General features: G+C 42.4%; 1 protein-coding gene across 2 annotated transcripts in view; it reads left to right on the forward strand.

Moving 5' to 3' along the window:
- LOC132889714 (probable E3 ubiquitin-protein ligase HERC3) overlaps nt 1–15,849 on the forward strand; it is a 125,355-nt gene that overhangs the window by 15,873 nt on the left and 93,633 nt on the right. For both annotated transcript variants that reach the window (XM_060926484.1, XM_060926485.1), the window contains exons 2-5: nt 578–910; nt 3,878–4,037; nt 11,708–11,784; nt 12,001–12,222. In XM_060926484.1, the coding sequence (XP_060782467.1) occupies nt 688–910; nt 3,878–4,037; nt 11,708–11,784; nt 12,001–12,222 (682 nt within the window). In that variant the 5' untranslated portion in view covers nt 578–687. The remainder of the gene's footprint in view (nt 1–577; nt 911–3,877; nt 4,038–11,707; nt 11,785–12,000; nt 12,223–15,849) is intronic.

Genomic DNA, 15,849 nt, shown 5'->3' on the forward strand with positions numbered 1-15,849 from the left:
AAGAGATTTAAAAAAAAAAAAAACTTTGGCTAGAAAAATAGCGGAATTCTGCTAAATAGCGGCTGTCTGGGATCCATGTTAAGCGTAAGCTGAGCGGAGGCTGCGTTAGCCGCCGCCACAATGTATAAAAAAAGAGGGGGGTCCGGGGGTCCTCCCCTGGAAATTTTTTTTTTTTAAAGATATTTTTTGGGCTTTTTTTTTCACCTTTATTGGATGGGACAGTGTAGAGACAGGAAATGAGCGGGAGAGAGAGACGGGGAGGGATCGGGAAATGACCTCGGGTCGGAATTGAACCCGGGTCCCCGGATTTATGGTATGGCGCCTTAGCCACGACACCCCAACCAAGGAAAAGTTTGAAAATGTAGATGTTAAATGGTGAATTCTGAGTGATCCTGAATGCAAGCTTTTTTATTTTTATGAAGTATAAATTATGAAGTAAAAACTTATGAATTTCAATTCTTTGAAAAACCACTGTGAGTAGCCGGCAACGGAGCGTTTGCAGGTGTCAAAATCGCCGGTTGCCGGCAGTTATTGAGAGGACTGGATATATATATTTTTTTCTTCTTCTTCTTTCCAGGTTCATCATCTACTCGAAGGGGAGAAGGCCGGGCCACATAGCCTAAGGCTTCACCACCCTCCGTCTCTCCTTTTTCTCCTTTCTACCCATCTCTCGGTGTGTGAGCAGCGATGCTGTGCTGGGGCAGTTCGGCTTGGGGTCAGCTGGGCATCGGTGTATCTGAGGCCGCCGTGTTTGAGCCGCGGCGCTGCTGCGTGTTCGATGGCAGAGGGCTGAAGGAGGCAGTATGCGGCAGGCAGCACTCGCTGTTCCTAATGCATGATGGGAGCGTTTACACATGTGGGTCCAACAGCCTCGGACAGCTGGGTCATGAGAAGCCTGGCGTCAAGCCTGGTACGGAGCTCGAGCAATAATAATCATAACTGGAGTTATTTAAATAATATTAGCTGGCTTTGAGTGGTATATCAGATATATTCCATTCAGCTAGCATGATATTGAATGAGTCGAAGACGAGTAGATGAATGGAATATATCTGCTAGACCACGGGGGGGTAACTAGCCATTATTATTTTTATACATACATGTTCGATGGAACAATTATAGATTTTACAAAAAGTTAAGAACAGGGGGGTAACTTGCCAATATTGAATGCTGATTCTGATCGAATATAATTCAATGTTCTGTCAATCCAACGTACTGTACAAAGTCAAAGTTCTAACAATAAAAATGGTACAAGTCCAAACAGCCTGAACAACAACCCAACTTGTATACAAGCTATATGCAGGTTGACAGTTCAAGTTCAAAGTTACTTTTGGTCGTAGTTAATTGTTACATTGCAGTTGTTCCAAACAAAAGGGCTTTGCTGAGTGAAGTCCACGAGTGAAGTCCCCTTGTAAAAGTCTCCGTCACTTTTCCTCACCTCCAAGTAGAACTTTGACAACATTTCTGCTATTGCTCTCTTTTCCAGTTTTTTTACATCCATTGGTATGTTTTTCTCTTGTAAATGTGCGTGAAGAATATCCAGTGAAGTTTTGGTAGCCTTTCGGGTGTCCGGCGCGTCCTTCACTTTCAGAATTCTCTTTAAATCCTCTGCTTTTAATGAAGCAAACCTTGTGACCATGTTTGTATACAAACTGTCAGTCACTCACTAGTGTGGAAATTTTACATCTCCAATGTGCCTCTGTTTCAGTTTTTCGATGTCCGTTGGTATGTTTTTCTCTTGTAAATATACGTGAAGAATATATAATGAAGTTTTGGTAGCCTTTCAAGTGTTCAGCATGTCTCTTTAGTTTCAGTTTTCAGTTTATTTATTTAGTGCTTAAACCGAGCACTGAATCCTCTCTCTCTCTCTCTCTCTCTCTCTCTCTCTCTCTCTCCCCCAGTCGACAAAGAAATGATTTCTGCTGCGTACGCGCACAAAGTTTTGTAACTGGCTCTTTGCATGAGCTCCAATGTGTGACATCGTGTTGTCTTGACAATGTGCAATATTATAACAATATTGCACGCTCCTTCTCCATTGGGCAGAGTGGCGTAATACATGGAAGATAAGCAATATGATAACAATATTGCATGCCATCAATAAACCTGCTAGAATACATTTGTTATTTACCAGCTGGGAGGTCCGTATGGTGAAATACCGTGACCGAGGTCTTGAAAGTACTGAGCGAGGCCCTCTGGGCCAAGGTCCGTATTCAAGGCCGAGGTCACGGTATTTCACCATACGGACCGACCTTAAGCTGGTAAATAATATATTTTTATTTTTTTCTTTATCAAATTCTAACAGAAAACGAGAGCGCCTGAAAGGGAAAACCAAACCGAGCCGCCATTTTGAATCCTCATTCACGGCTGGAATGCAAATTGCTTCCTCCTCGGTATACAAGTGCACTTCCATGGCAGGAAAAAAAACTACATTTTGCCGCCTATGTAGTCCCCTATTTATACAAATAGGAGTCATTCAGGATTCAGCCATGTTTTTGTTCAGCGTTAGCAAGAGTTAGAGGTTTTTAGCTTTCTCCTGAAAGGTTTTCTTTTATTTCTTCTTCCTCAGGATAGTAAAACTCGCTTTTGCTGTGAAGACGGTCGTTATCGCTATCCATGCTGTAAAATTAATGCTATTCTCCTGAGAAATGGTGGCAAAAATGTATAAGATTTTTGCCAGTCTTATAAAAAAAAGATAAATGTTGACAAAAAATGGTACTATGTTTGTTGTTGTGAACGAGCGAGTCGCCGGAGGTCCATAACTGGGGTCCGTATCATAGGATACGGACCCGCTTGCCAGCCAATCAGAGCACAGGATTTGATGGAAACCGGACCGCAAAATAAATAAATAAATGCTTTTGTTCCATGGAAAAAGTGGCCCGGATGTATATTAATAATTTTTTATATTTAATGTTTGTTTTAAAACCACTAATATACAAAGATTAATATCAAAAGACTTTTTGTGATTTTGTAGATTTTTAGAAACAAAATACTGGTATCGTAGATCCACCTGCCAGCTTGTTTTTGGGAAATATTGCCGGGAATAAATGTTGAATATTTACATTATCCATTGTGTATTTTATATTCATCACATATAATGGAGAAATTTAGAATAATGAATTTAAAATTGTAAAATGAAATGGCACATTATATGGTTTGATGTTTGAGGATAATGGTTAACAATGTGGTCTGACTAAAAAATAGTTACCATTGTGAAAGTGATAATTTTTCCAAAGACGGCACATTCTATTCCTCATGCTTGACAGTGTTGTGCTTTTTTAAATTAATTAATTAATTTATTTTTAATTCTCAAGATAACCATAGAACATCCTACATACCAGCGCTCTCCGCACCACCTGCTCGTATTCACCGTGAAGTGTATTTACTGAATGTGCCAGAATATTTCACCGAGTTGAGTCATCATTCATAACGGAGATGCAGGCGTATAGAGCTTCTGGAGCTGAGGACTGTGTTGTCCAGTGGAAGATGCTTTTAATTTCTGTTAAAATGAAAAATGGGCAGAATGAAAGCTGGAATTTCCCCCATGTGACCTGTTTGAGTTTAAGCCAGTGCAGCTAAACAGGAGCGAGCAGAGTAAAGTCTCGCGGTACGTGACAATAGAGACGCTGTTGCAGCGTTTCAGAAAAACTGCAAATTATTCAAGTTAGTCCATCCTTCCTAAAACATTGCAGTAGGTGGATTAGCCATGCTTAACTGCCCCGGTTGTGAATGAGCGTGTGGATGTGTGTGTGCATGCGATAGCATTCAGGATGTGTTCCCGGGATAGACTCTGGATCCACGGTAGTTATTGAATAGGAGTTGGTGAATTATGGTTTTACATTACCAAGTCATAATACATCTGTGTGTGTGTGTGTGTTCACAGAGCTGGTCGGCGCGCTAGATGCCCAGAAGATTGCAGGCGTGGCATGTGGGCAGGCCCATTCTCTGGCACTGAGTGAGCAAGGGCAGGTGTTTGCATGGGGTGCAGGCGAGTGGGGGCAGCTCGGTCTCGGCACAGCAGAGGAAGCTGTCCGGGTTCCCCGGTAAGAAGACGTAGAACGGAGACAACCCTTACTAAGTTTGTGTGATGTGATTTGATTTTATCATTTCCACATGATCTTGCATTCCCACAATATCCGGTATCTAGGCATGTAACCATATAGATATCATGTGACAGTACAAATTTGACTATTTGTAAAAATTAATTGCGGTTATCGTCAGGCTGCATAATTTCAGATATTTATTTGGTTTTTTTTTTTTTTTTTTTTTAAATCCCCCACTGGCCAAAAGGCCCAAAGGAGGATTATGTCATGGCGGAAGGGTGCTCACCTTCTGAAATCAACTCATCTCACCTCATCTCGTTATCTCTAGCCGCTTTATCCTGTTCTACAGGGTCGCAGGCAAGCTGGAGCCTATCCCAGCTGACTACGGGCGAAAGGCGGGGTACACCCTGGACAAGTCGCCAGGTCATCACAGGGCTGACACATAGACACAGACAACCATTCACACTCACATTCACACCTACGGTCAATTTAGAGTCACCAGTTAACCTAACCTGCATGTCTTTGGACTGTGGGGGAAACCGGAGCACCCGGAGGAAACCCACATGGACACGGGGAGAACATGCAAACTCCGCACAGAAAGGCCCTCGCCGGCCACGGAGCTCGAACCCGGACCTTCTTGCTGTGAGGCAACAGCGCTAACCACTACACCACCGTGCCACCCGGATTCTTTGTTATATGTTGCTAATATGCATGTTCTAATTTCGTTCAATTCGGTTGCATTTTACTAGAGTTATGGTCTAGTTGCCAGCGGGGGATATTGTGCTCTCCGATCACGCTTGTTTCTAGGTGTAATTCTGTTGTTTAGACAGCAGAGGACGTAAAATAACGTAACAGTAGGAATACATGCGACTTCACCCTAGGCGGAATTTTTTTCCTGTTTCTATAGTGTGTGTGTTATTTACCAGCTGGGAGGTCCGTATGGTGAAATACCGTCACCGAGGTCTTGAAAGTACTGAGCGAGGCCCTCTGGGCCGAGGTCAGTATTCAAGGCCGAGGTCACGGTATTTCACCATACGGACCGACCTTAAGCTGGTAAATAATATATTTATTTTTTTCTTTATCAAATTCTAACAGAAAACGAGAGCGCCCGAAAGGGAAAACCGAGCCGAGCCGCCATTTTGAATCCTCATTCACGGCTGTAATGCAAATTGCTTCCTCCTCGGTATACAAGTGCACTTCCATGGCAGGAAAAAAAAATACATTTTGCCGCCTATGTAGTCCCCTATTTATACAAATAGGAGTCATTCAGGATTCAGCCATGTTTTTGCTCAGCGTTAGCAACAGTTAGAGGTTTTTAGCTTTCTCCTGAAATGTTTTCTTTTATTTCTTCTTCCTCAGGGTAGTAAAACTCGCTTTCACTGTGAAGACGGTCGTTATCGCTATCCATGCTGTAAAATTAATGCTATTCTCCTGAGAAATGTGAAAATAAATGTTGACACACATTGCTACCATGTTTGTTGTTGTGAATGAGCGAGTCGCCGGAGGTCTGTAACTGGGGTCCGTATCGTAGGATACGGACCCGCTCGCCAGCCAATCAGAGCACAGGATTTGATGGAAACCGGACCATGAAAAAAATAAATTCCAATATGTTACTCCAACCTTTACAAATGTGGGTAAATAATTATTGCTGTTATTAAGAAAATGAACTGGTGTGGGTTTTTTTTTTAAAATAAAATTAAGATTTAAGTTTATAAAGAATAGGAAAATAAATGTTGCATTTGTTTTGGTAATTTGCTTCATTTAATTTTTTTTGAGAAATATTGTGGGGAAAATTTAATTATGAATCGAATCAGGGTGAATTGTTTCATGTCTACCAGTAACGTCGATCCCAATTACGTTACACTGTGTTGCATTGCATTACCAGACCTGCAAAACTTTACACGCTTTTCCATAGGAGCTCCTCAGTTTAACACTCACTACATTTACATGCACATAGAGAGAATCGAATTTCTGCCGTTGCTCGACTGAAATCGAAGTTCAAAATGCCATGTATACACCTTAATTCGGCTGAAATTGAACCGAACTTGATTTCTCGGAATCGAGCTACACGACCTAGTTTATGCGATTTCTGCCGAGCTACTTTGTGCATGTAAACCCTATCGAGCTAGTTGTCGAGCTACTTCCGGAAGTGACGAGTGACGAGACCACAAGCGGGAAACACAACAGCCTCGGTCGGCATGACAACAGTAGTAGCGAGCAGCAGAAGAGGTCAGGAGGAACAAACGAAGAAGAGAAAATGGCAATGTAGAGCTCTCTGAAGTGTGGGTGGAGCACAGAGGACGGCAGGACAAAGCTTCTGGTACTAATAGGCTTTTTATTGTCAGACTTTTCAGTTTAACAGCCTACTTTTATTCTTGAGAGAAGCGCGCGCGCGCTGTGTTCTAGTCCCGGGATGAGCTGTCCCCTCTGCTCTCCCTCTGCCTCCTTAAATAGGGTGCGGTTACTGGGAAGACACACAAACACAGGTTAATTACCGTCAGGTGTAGTTATTCTGCCACTCACCTTCCCTGGCTCCGCCCTCCTGTCACAGACCGGCGCTTGACCACGCCCCCACTGCCACAGGCAAGCAGAAACGTGCACTTCTGGAGCAATGAGGAGACAGAGTTCATGCTCATTCAGCTTAAGGAGTTGAATATATTAAAATTCATGGACGGGAGAAAAACGCGCAATGGAGAACACGGAACTGATAACTTTGTTTACACTCTTGAATAGCTCTTCTTCATGACGACAACCGGAAGTGTACCAACACGATGGGGCGTGTTGTGCCACCTGTGGCTCGGGTGCACAATGCACCTCACACAATAGCCCGATTTCATTGTGTGCATGTAGGATTGGATTTCTCTGGCACCCTGCTGGGACCTTCAGCTCCATTACCGACAGCAGCTCGATTTGGATGTGCATGCAAACGTAGTCACTGTAGTGTATGATAATGATTTTACATCCTCCTTTACGCTTCATAAACCTGAAACGGTGCAAAGACTCACTTCCCCTTCTTTCTTAGCTAGTGGTTCTGAACAGTTAAATTGCTTTTGATTATGTGAGATGTGATCATTTTAAAATGGGAAAATCGTATGGAATCAAAGTCTCACACAGCTTATTCTTCACTTAACTTTTATATAATCCTTTTGAACTGTTGAATGAAGCTGAGATTTTTGTGTCCTGTCATTCATTCATTTATTTTTGTGGCTACCGCTAGAGCCCTGCACTCCCGCGGGACACCCGACGCAAAGCAGTGCGGCGCGGGATAAATTTTAAAAGCTCATTGCGGGCGCGGGCGGGAGGGGGCGTGCACAATGCGGGAGCGGGCGGGAGAGGTGATAAGCTGCAGTCCCGCTAACTAAAACGTGTTTAAAATAAAATTTATAAATTATTAATTTATGTCTATCATATATAATTTGTGCTGGATATTTTATTTGCCATTAATAAAAACATTTTAAGATGCCTAAATTTGCGGATGTGGTCTAATCTCGCGTACGTTTCTGATTCCTTTCCGCACGTTTTTTCAGAGGGGACACACACACACACACACACACACACACACACACACACAATGCTAATGCACTACTGCCAATGTGCAATTTTAATATTTTTGCCTGTGTGTGTGTGTAAAGTCTTTTGTTTTGTTCATACACTGACACTCTCATTCTCTCTCTTCTCTCTCTCACGCACTCATTTTTTGTTCTTTCATTTGTTGTTTTTTCCTCTTCTTTCTTCCTCAATGTCATAGTCTCGCTTTCTTCTTTTTCACTTTCAAACTTCTTTCTTTCTATTTATTTTTTTCTTATTCCTTTTTATTTTCTTCATTTCCTCTGTGTGTGTGTGTGTGTGTGTGTGTGAGAGAGAGAGAGAGAGAGAGAATAGCCTCAGTGTAATATGACACTCTGGCCAAACGCTGTCAGGGTTTTGCCCCAAGACTAAGGCTACATCCACACGACAACGGCAACAAGATTTTTTTTTTTTTAAATATCGCGTCCACATGGGCAACGGATCAGTAAAATATCAGGTCCATATGGCAACGCAACGCTTGCTGAAAACGATGCAATACACATGCCACACCACTACGTGCGCTGTAAGACGGTCCCATCAGAGACACCAGAACAATAGAAGAAGAAGTAGGACACATGTGCATGTAACAGGTTTATTTTTTTCCACTTGCCATTGTGTGTAGTGGTGGGGAAATTCTGCGCTGGCCCTTTAAAGGAACAGTCCACCGTACTTCCATAATGAAATATGCTCTTATCTGAATTGAGACGAGCTGCTCCGTACCTCTCCGAGCTTTGCGCGACCTCCCAGTCGGTCAGACGCAGTCAGACGCGCTGTCACTCCTGTTAGCAATGTAGCTAGGCTCAGCATGGCCAATGGTATTTTTTGGGGCTGTAGTTAGATGCGACCAAACTCTTCCGCGTTTTTCCTGTTTACATAGGTTTATATGACCAGTGATATGAAACAAGTTCAGTTACACAAATTGAAACGTAGCGATTTTCTATGCTATGGAAAGTCCGCACTATAATGACAGGCGTACTAACACCTTCTGCGCGCTTTGGCAGCGCATTGATATGGAGCTCAGATATCAATGCCGTTGCCAGATTTTTCCACTCTGGAACCCGTTCTCAAAAAATATCGTTTTGGGGCACCCAAAACGCCGGTGCCGTGTGGACGCCAGGCCGAAACGACAAACAATTTTATCAGATTCACCTGAATCCGTTGCCGTGTGGACAGGGCCTAATTCTCACCTTTTGGATTTGTTTCTCACTCACTCTATATATATATATATATATATATATATATATATATATATATATATATATATATATATATACACACACACACACACACACACACACACACACACACACACACACACACACACACGTGTGCAGACAGATGGAGAAAGATAGATAGATAGATAGATGTACATGTAAAGCCTCAGCTGCGCATGCCGCCTGGCAACGCGCACCCTCGCTACGTGCGCTAGGTGAAGGATCGGTCAGTGGAGAGCTCAGCATGTTTAATTCCCCAAGCCAATGACAAGAACTTTCGTGAGAAATAACGCGAACGTCTGCATCATGCGGGATTTGCGGGCGGGAGCAGGACAAAATATGGCCGGTGCGGGCGGGAGCGGGACTGAAAATCATAATTCTTTGCGGGAGTGGGCCTGCACAAGGCAGGAGCGGGACTGAAAATTCTGTCCCGCACAGACCTCTAGCTACTGCCTCATAGTGGCTACTGCCTTGCTTCACTTCTATGTCTTTGTGTTGTAAGAATGAGTGTAACAATTGCGCACTGCGCATGTGCATAAGCGTTACAATCACCAGAACGGCGACTCGTGATCTCGCGATACGAGCAGTTGATCTCGCGTTATCAAAGGTACACAAGAACGAGTGTCATCGTTTTCTAAGAATGAGTGTAACAATAGTGAAACATCGTAACCAATCAGCACTTATCAAGAGCGATTACCCGTTCTACTTCTTGATAAACTTCGGAACCAACCAGAAACGAAATACGAGAAGCCTCGTTATAACTTCGTAGTATCGGAAGATAATCGGCAGATAAAAAGATAAACGAAATTCACCTCGTAGTTCGCCGAGGCTACTGATCCGATATCAAGTAAGTGGTGTTTATTTTAAGAAAACTTACCTTTTCATTGTCACAACTTTGGTTTGGTCCTTCTGAAAGGTCAAACAAAAGGTTTTGTAAGTTTTGTTTGTTTGTTTGTTTGTTTGTTTTAAGCTTTTTGCCAGATAGACTGAGAAGTCGATATCAAACTTCTGCTGTTCGCTTTAATTTAAGTTCTCTTTTAGAGTCTGTACACTACACTTGTGAAACAAAATGTGCTCATTAGTACTAAATAATGCTTCTAAGACAATTCCTGAACAAGTGCTTTCTTACTCTTTCGAAAATATAGTTCACAGCACTGGATTTTGAACAAAACGCAGTAAACAAAATTGGTAACCAAAATACTCCAAGCCCTGATGCTGCTCACAGCTTGGTGACGCTTGCAAGAGATGATGCGAGTATCATTGACGTGTATATATGCGATATTTACTGGCTGGACGTGGGATCAGAAAACATTTTGACTTATAAGCAGTGGCCACATGGACCCATAGGGTATCTGTCTGTCTTTGTTAATACCATAAGTCACATTCGAGTGCAGAAGTTTGAGAAGTTCAGTTTGCTAGAATAAGAGTGCAAGATTCCCACCAGAAGATCTTAAAACCTGTCGGTGCTTTTAAAGAAAAAGAAAAGTTACATTTTACTGTGATCAAAATTCAAATCCAAATATTAATGAAATGAAACATTTTCACTAAAATGGTTCCCTGAGATGGATGGCACGGTGGTGTAGTGGTTAGCGCTGTCACCAAAAATTTTTTTTTTCTTTCCCTCCTTTCCACCTTCCTCTCTTCCCCATATCTTATTCTTTTTATATTTGTGTATGTAAATACTTAATTTATTTTTAATTTATCTAGAAGTTTTCCTCTATTTCTTTTCTCTGTTCATCTGTAATGATGCTGCTGGAATCTTAATTTCCCTGAGGGAACCCTCCCAAAGGGATCAATAAAGTTTAATCTAATCTAATCTAAGAAGGTCCGGGTTCGAGCCCCGTGGCCGGATGGAGTTTGGATGTTCTCCCTGTGTCCGCGTGGGTTTCCTCCGGGTGCTCCGGTTTCCCCCACAGTCCAAAGACATGCAGGTTAGGTTAACTGGTGACTCTAAATTGAGCGTAGGTGTGAATGTGAGTGTGAATGGTTGTCTGTGTCTATGTGTCAGCCCTGTGATGACCTGGCGACTTGTCCAGGGTGTACCCCGCCTTTCACCCGTAGTCAGCTGGGATAGGCTCCAGCTTGCCTGCGACCCTGTAGAACAGGATAAAGCGGCTAGAGATAATGAGATGAGGTTCCCTGAGATTTAAATTTTTCGCAACGCTGCAGATTTTTTTTTTTTTGTATTTTACATAAGATGAATAACACAAAAAAATTAAGTACTTGGCGAATTCAAGTACCTGTGGTCAACTGTGCAGGAAAATGGGGGCTGCGATAGTGAGGTGAGAAAGAGAGTGCAGGCAGGGTGGAGCAGTTGGAGAAGGATTTCGGGAGTCATTTGTGATAGGACAGTCCCAGCAAAAGTGAAAGGTAAGATGTATGAGACAGTAGTGAGACCAGCTGTGATGTATGGATTGGAGACCGTACCCTTAACGAAGAGGGAGGTGGCGGAGTTGAGGATGTTAAGGTTGGACAGGATAAGGAACGAGCACATCAGAGGGACAGCACATGTAGAGAGCTTGGGAATGAAGCTAAGAGAGACGAGACTGAGATGGTACGGGCACATCCTGAGAAGAGATGCAGAGCATGTTGGAAGGAGAATGTTGAGGATGGAGCTCCCAAAGAGGAGATCCATGGATGTGGTGAGAGAGGACATGAAAGTGGCAGGTGTGGTAGAGAAGGATGCGGAAGACAGGGAGCAATGGAGACGAAAGATCCGCTGTGGCGACCCCTAATCGGGAACAGGCAAAAGAAGATGATTTGCATAATAGATGAATATAATGAAGAATATGCTTTTATTTAATTTGTAATGGTTGTAAAGTGAAATCTCCATTGTCTTATGCGTAAATTGAGTAATTTATGTATTTCTTGTATCGCCCAAATGGACAGATTGATTAAAAAGTTGTGTGAACATCGGATCTCTCAAGTCATGTGTGGCAACCAGCACTGTATCGCACTTTCTAAAGGTGAGCCCTCAGACGTGTTTGTTGTTGTTGTTGTTATTATGAGTATTATTGTACCATACTCTTATCAGACACACATCTTTGTGTTTTCTTTACTTTTTACGGTTTTCTTCAGTCTCGCTTTATATTGATGTTTTTATGGGCAGGGTTTCTAAGGGACACATTATTGATGCCTATATTAACAGTGAATTTTGTTCTGCTTCTTTCTCATCCTGTCAGACGGTCAGTTGTTCACGTGGGGTCAGAACTCGAGCGGTCAGCTGGGTTTGGGGAAAAGTGAGCCGAGCTGTCTGTGTCCTCAGCCCCTCAAGTCCCTGTGTGGGATCCCACTGTCTCAGATCAGCGCTGGAGGAGACCACAGCTTCGCCCTGTCTCTCTCCGGAGCCGTGTTCGGCTGGGGCAGGAACAGCGCCGGGCAGCTGGGCCTCAACGACGAGCAAGGTGAGAGAGTGAGGGGACACAACAGCGGTTGAACGGTTCTGTGCTTCCTTCGTATCTCATTGAGCGTCGTTATCATGGCGGAAGTCATTCGGAAATTCCTGCTTGGTGCTGTTGAATTCTCAATTCTGATTGGTTGTTGAGTTTACTCTAACGGTAGCTCGGACAGCAGTGCCAGTCATAACTCGAATCACAGGTTTATATTGATGCACTCTTTGTTAATGCACTAGCTCTGATGCGTCATACTGTAAAACAGAACTGAAGTCATTTTTAAACTTGCTTTATTTCTTAATTAACGTGTTATTCAGTAATGTTTTCGGTTTTAGTAACCTTATATCGTGACTCGTATTGGCAACTAATTGCAATTCAATATTCTACTTATCGGCCTATTCGGTTTTTAGCCATGTTGAATTTAGTCCGTTTGGTCCACGGCAGGCGTCGCTTATCCGCGCGATCTTCACGAGACTTGTGCGAGACTTCGAAACGAGAAGAAGTGTCAGCCAGGTGTCAGTGCTGCCATTTTGAAAACTGTTTTCCAAACGAAATATTGCACAAAAACGAGTTTAAATGACGATTACTGCCGACTTTTTTCAAACTTTCCTGATTGCTATCAAAACAAACAAAACTTCCGGCTTGATTCCATCAGCATTCGAAAGAGGGCGCGCGCATCTTTTGACAACGTTGGCACTTTGATTTCCGCTGTACGTTTTACTTCCGTCCTACGATGTCTCGCACAGGTCTCAACGCATCTCGTTTATGGCCATCGCTTTGACATATGGACTGATGTATTACAGAGCGTATTTCAAACACTCAACTTGCAACAGCAGCGACAAAATAGCGATCAAAAATGCATTCCGATATTTAATAAAATGAGAAATGGAATTTTGATGATAAATTTGCCTTCAGTTCTCCTTTAACTAATTAAAAATACGTATGTATGGATGTATCTCATTGGCAAATTGCTGTTGTGTAAAGCCTAGGTCACAACCGGACGTACGATTTTTTTGACCGTGCGATTTTTGGCGTTTCCCAAATCGCTGCGGTTTTTTTTGTTCATGGAGAAAGACGCACGTTGGCCGTAAGTTTGTCTTGCAACCTGAAAAACGTAAGCGGCCGTAGAGTCTGTTTGACATGACAAAGAACCTCTGCGGCCAGTCTACGGCTCGAAAATCAGCACGTCACACGCGCGCCCTCCGTGTGTTTCTTGCGTTTTTTGCACGTAGACTGGCCGTAGGAGCACGTACGTCCGGTTGTGACCGAGGCTTAAGAGGAACAAAACACTATGGTGGTAACAGTAATTCCTCTTTACCTTGGCGCTTTATCCTCATTTCAGTTACCACAGGACTGCCATTCTGCAAGTTTAATTCCTTTCACTTTTGTTTTGAGCTCACAAATACAGAACAAAAAAATGCAGCCTGATGACATTCCTGATGCCGGCTCGTAAAGCCATTTGAAACCAAAATGTGAATGATGGCAGATGGGAATATTGAAAGTAAAAAGGAGAATAAAACATTGTTGGCTCTTCAGCGACTCTGCATGTACACTGTGTATAGCCAGTCATGTTTGTGTTCTCGACAGAACTAAATGTAGCCAGTCTGCTCATAAGTCTACGACTAACGTTACGTTGAACGTTTCATTGCAGTAAAGCATCTTATTGCAGTCAAACATCTTTATTTTGTGTTTTAAATGAAAAGGTGGTGTTGCGTTAGAGTTACATGACCGAACCAAGATGCATTATTTGCACTCTGGCTCATTCAAATAGTATGGACACAACAGAATTACTTTCATTTACGCTCACCGGCCACTTTAACAGGAACTTGTTCTTGATTCTAAGATTCCTGTTCTTGGCTGCAGGACTGGAACCCAATGTGGTCTTCTGCTGTTGCATGCTGAGATGCTTTTCTGCTCACCACGGTTGTAAAAAGTTGCTATGAGTCGCTCTATCTTTCCTGGCAGCTCAAACTAGCCTGGCCATTTCTCTCTGACCTCTCATCAACAAGGCATTTGTTTCCACCCACAGAACTGTCCCTCACTCACCTCAGGGTTTGTTTTTTTTTTTTTCCCTCCACCATTCTGTCTGTGTAAACTCCTGCAGACTGTTGTGTGTGAAAACCCCAGGAGATCAGCAGTTTCTGAAATACTCAAACCAGTCCATCTGGCTCAAACCAACAGCCATGCCACAGTGAAAGAAAGTCACACTTAGTTTGAGATCACAAGTTTCTCCCATTCTGATGTTTGAATACGTGAACATTAACTGAAGCTCTTGATTCGTATCTGCATGATTTTATGCATCAAGGGATCGGCTGATTTCGAGAACTGCATAAAACAGCAGGTGGACGTATGGGTGTTCCTAATAAAGCGGCCGGTGAGAGTACATTATGTACATAACTATTACCCTGTTCACACTAGGGATTTTGTACCGATACGATACTACTTTCGTACCGCAACACCTGTCCACACTAGCAACTATACCGGTACTGGTATGGTTAAAATCATACTTAAAAGATAGAAGCTTCTTTGTTACCCTGGGAAATTGTTCCTCAACGTCAATGCCCTTGACCTGTGGTGTCCCCCAGGGGTCGATTCTTGGACCATTACTTTTCAACCTTTATATGCTCCCACTTGGGCAAATTATCAATAAAAATTCAATTTTGTATCACTGCTATGCAGATGATACCCAAATTTATTTTGCTCTATCACCAAATGATTATGCCCCCCTTGAATGTCTCTACCAGTGTATCGATCAAATCAATAGCTGGATGTCACAAAATTTTCTTCAGCTGAACACAGATAAAACAGAAGTAATTCTATTTGGAAAAAAAGATGAAAGACTCAGGATTACCGCTATTCTTGACACAAAAGGGATTAAAACTAAAGAAATGGTTAAAAATCTTGGTGTTTTCATTGACAGCGAGCTAAACTTTGACAGTCACATGAAAGCAATCACTAAAACGGCATTTTATCACCTAAAAAACATTTCCAAACTAAGAGGACTTATGTCAAAAAATGATCTGGAAAAACTAATACATGCCTTCATCTCTAGTAGGGTTGATTACTGCAATGGCCTTTTCACAGGCCTGCCAAAAAAGACCATCAAACGACTTCAGCTGGTTCAAAATGCCGCGGCTAGGGTTCTCACACGAACAAAAAGAACAGAGCACATTACTCCAATTCTAAGGTCCCTTCACTGGCTTCCAGTAAGCTACAGAATTGACTTTAAAGCATTGCTGCTGGTGTACAAATCTCTAAATGGTACAGGGCCCAATTACCTCTCTGATATGTTGCAGCGGCCTAACCCAATCAGATCTACCAGATCAAAACAGAAAAATTTACTATTAAAACCAGTTGTTAAAACAAAGTTTGGTGAAGCAGCTTTTAGCTACTATGCAGTACAGCTATGGAACCAACTCCCAGAGGACATCAAAAATGCTCCTGCTGTTGGCAGCTTCAAATCTAGGTTAAAGACTAAGTTGTTTTCAGATGCTTTCTGTTAAATAATTAATATTTTTACATTTTTTATAATCTTTACTTTCTCTGCATGTTTTAAATTTACTTTAACTTTATTCTATTTTATTCTGCTAGTTTTTTTCCCTTTTTCTTTTTCTCCTTTTTCTTTTTGGCATTTTAATA

The sequence above is a fragment of the Neoarius graeffei genome, chromosome 7 (genome assembly GCF_027579695.1).
Source record: "Neoarius graeffei isolate fNeoGra1 chromosome 7, fNeoGra1.pri, whole genome shotgun sequence".
Lineage (NCBI taxonomy): Eukaryota > Metazoa > Chordata > Actinopteri > Siluriformes > Ariidae > Neoarius > Neoarius graeffei.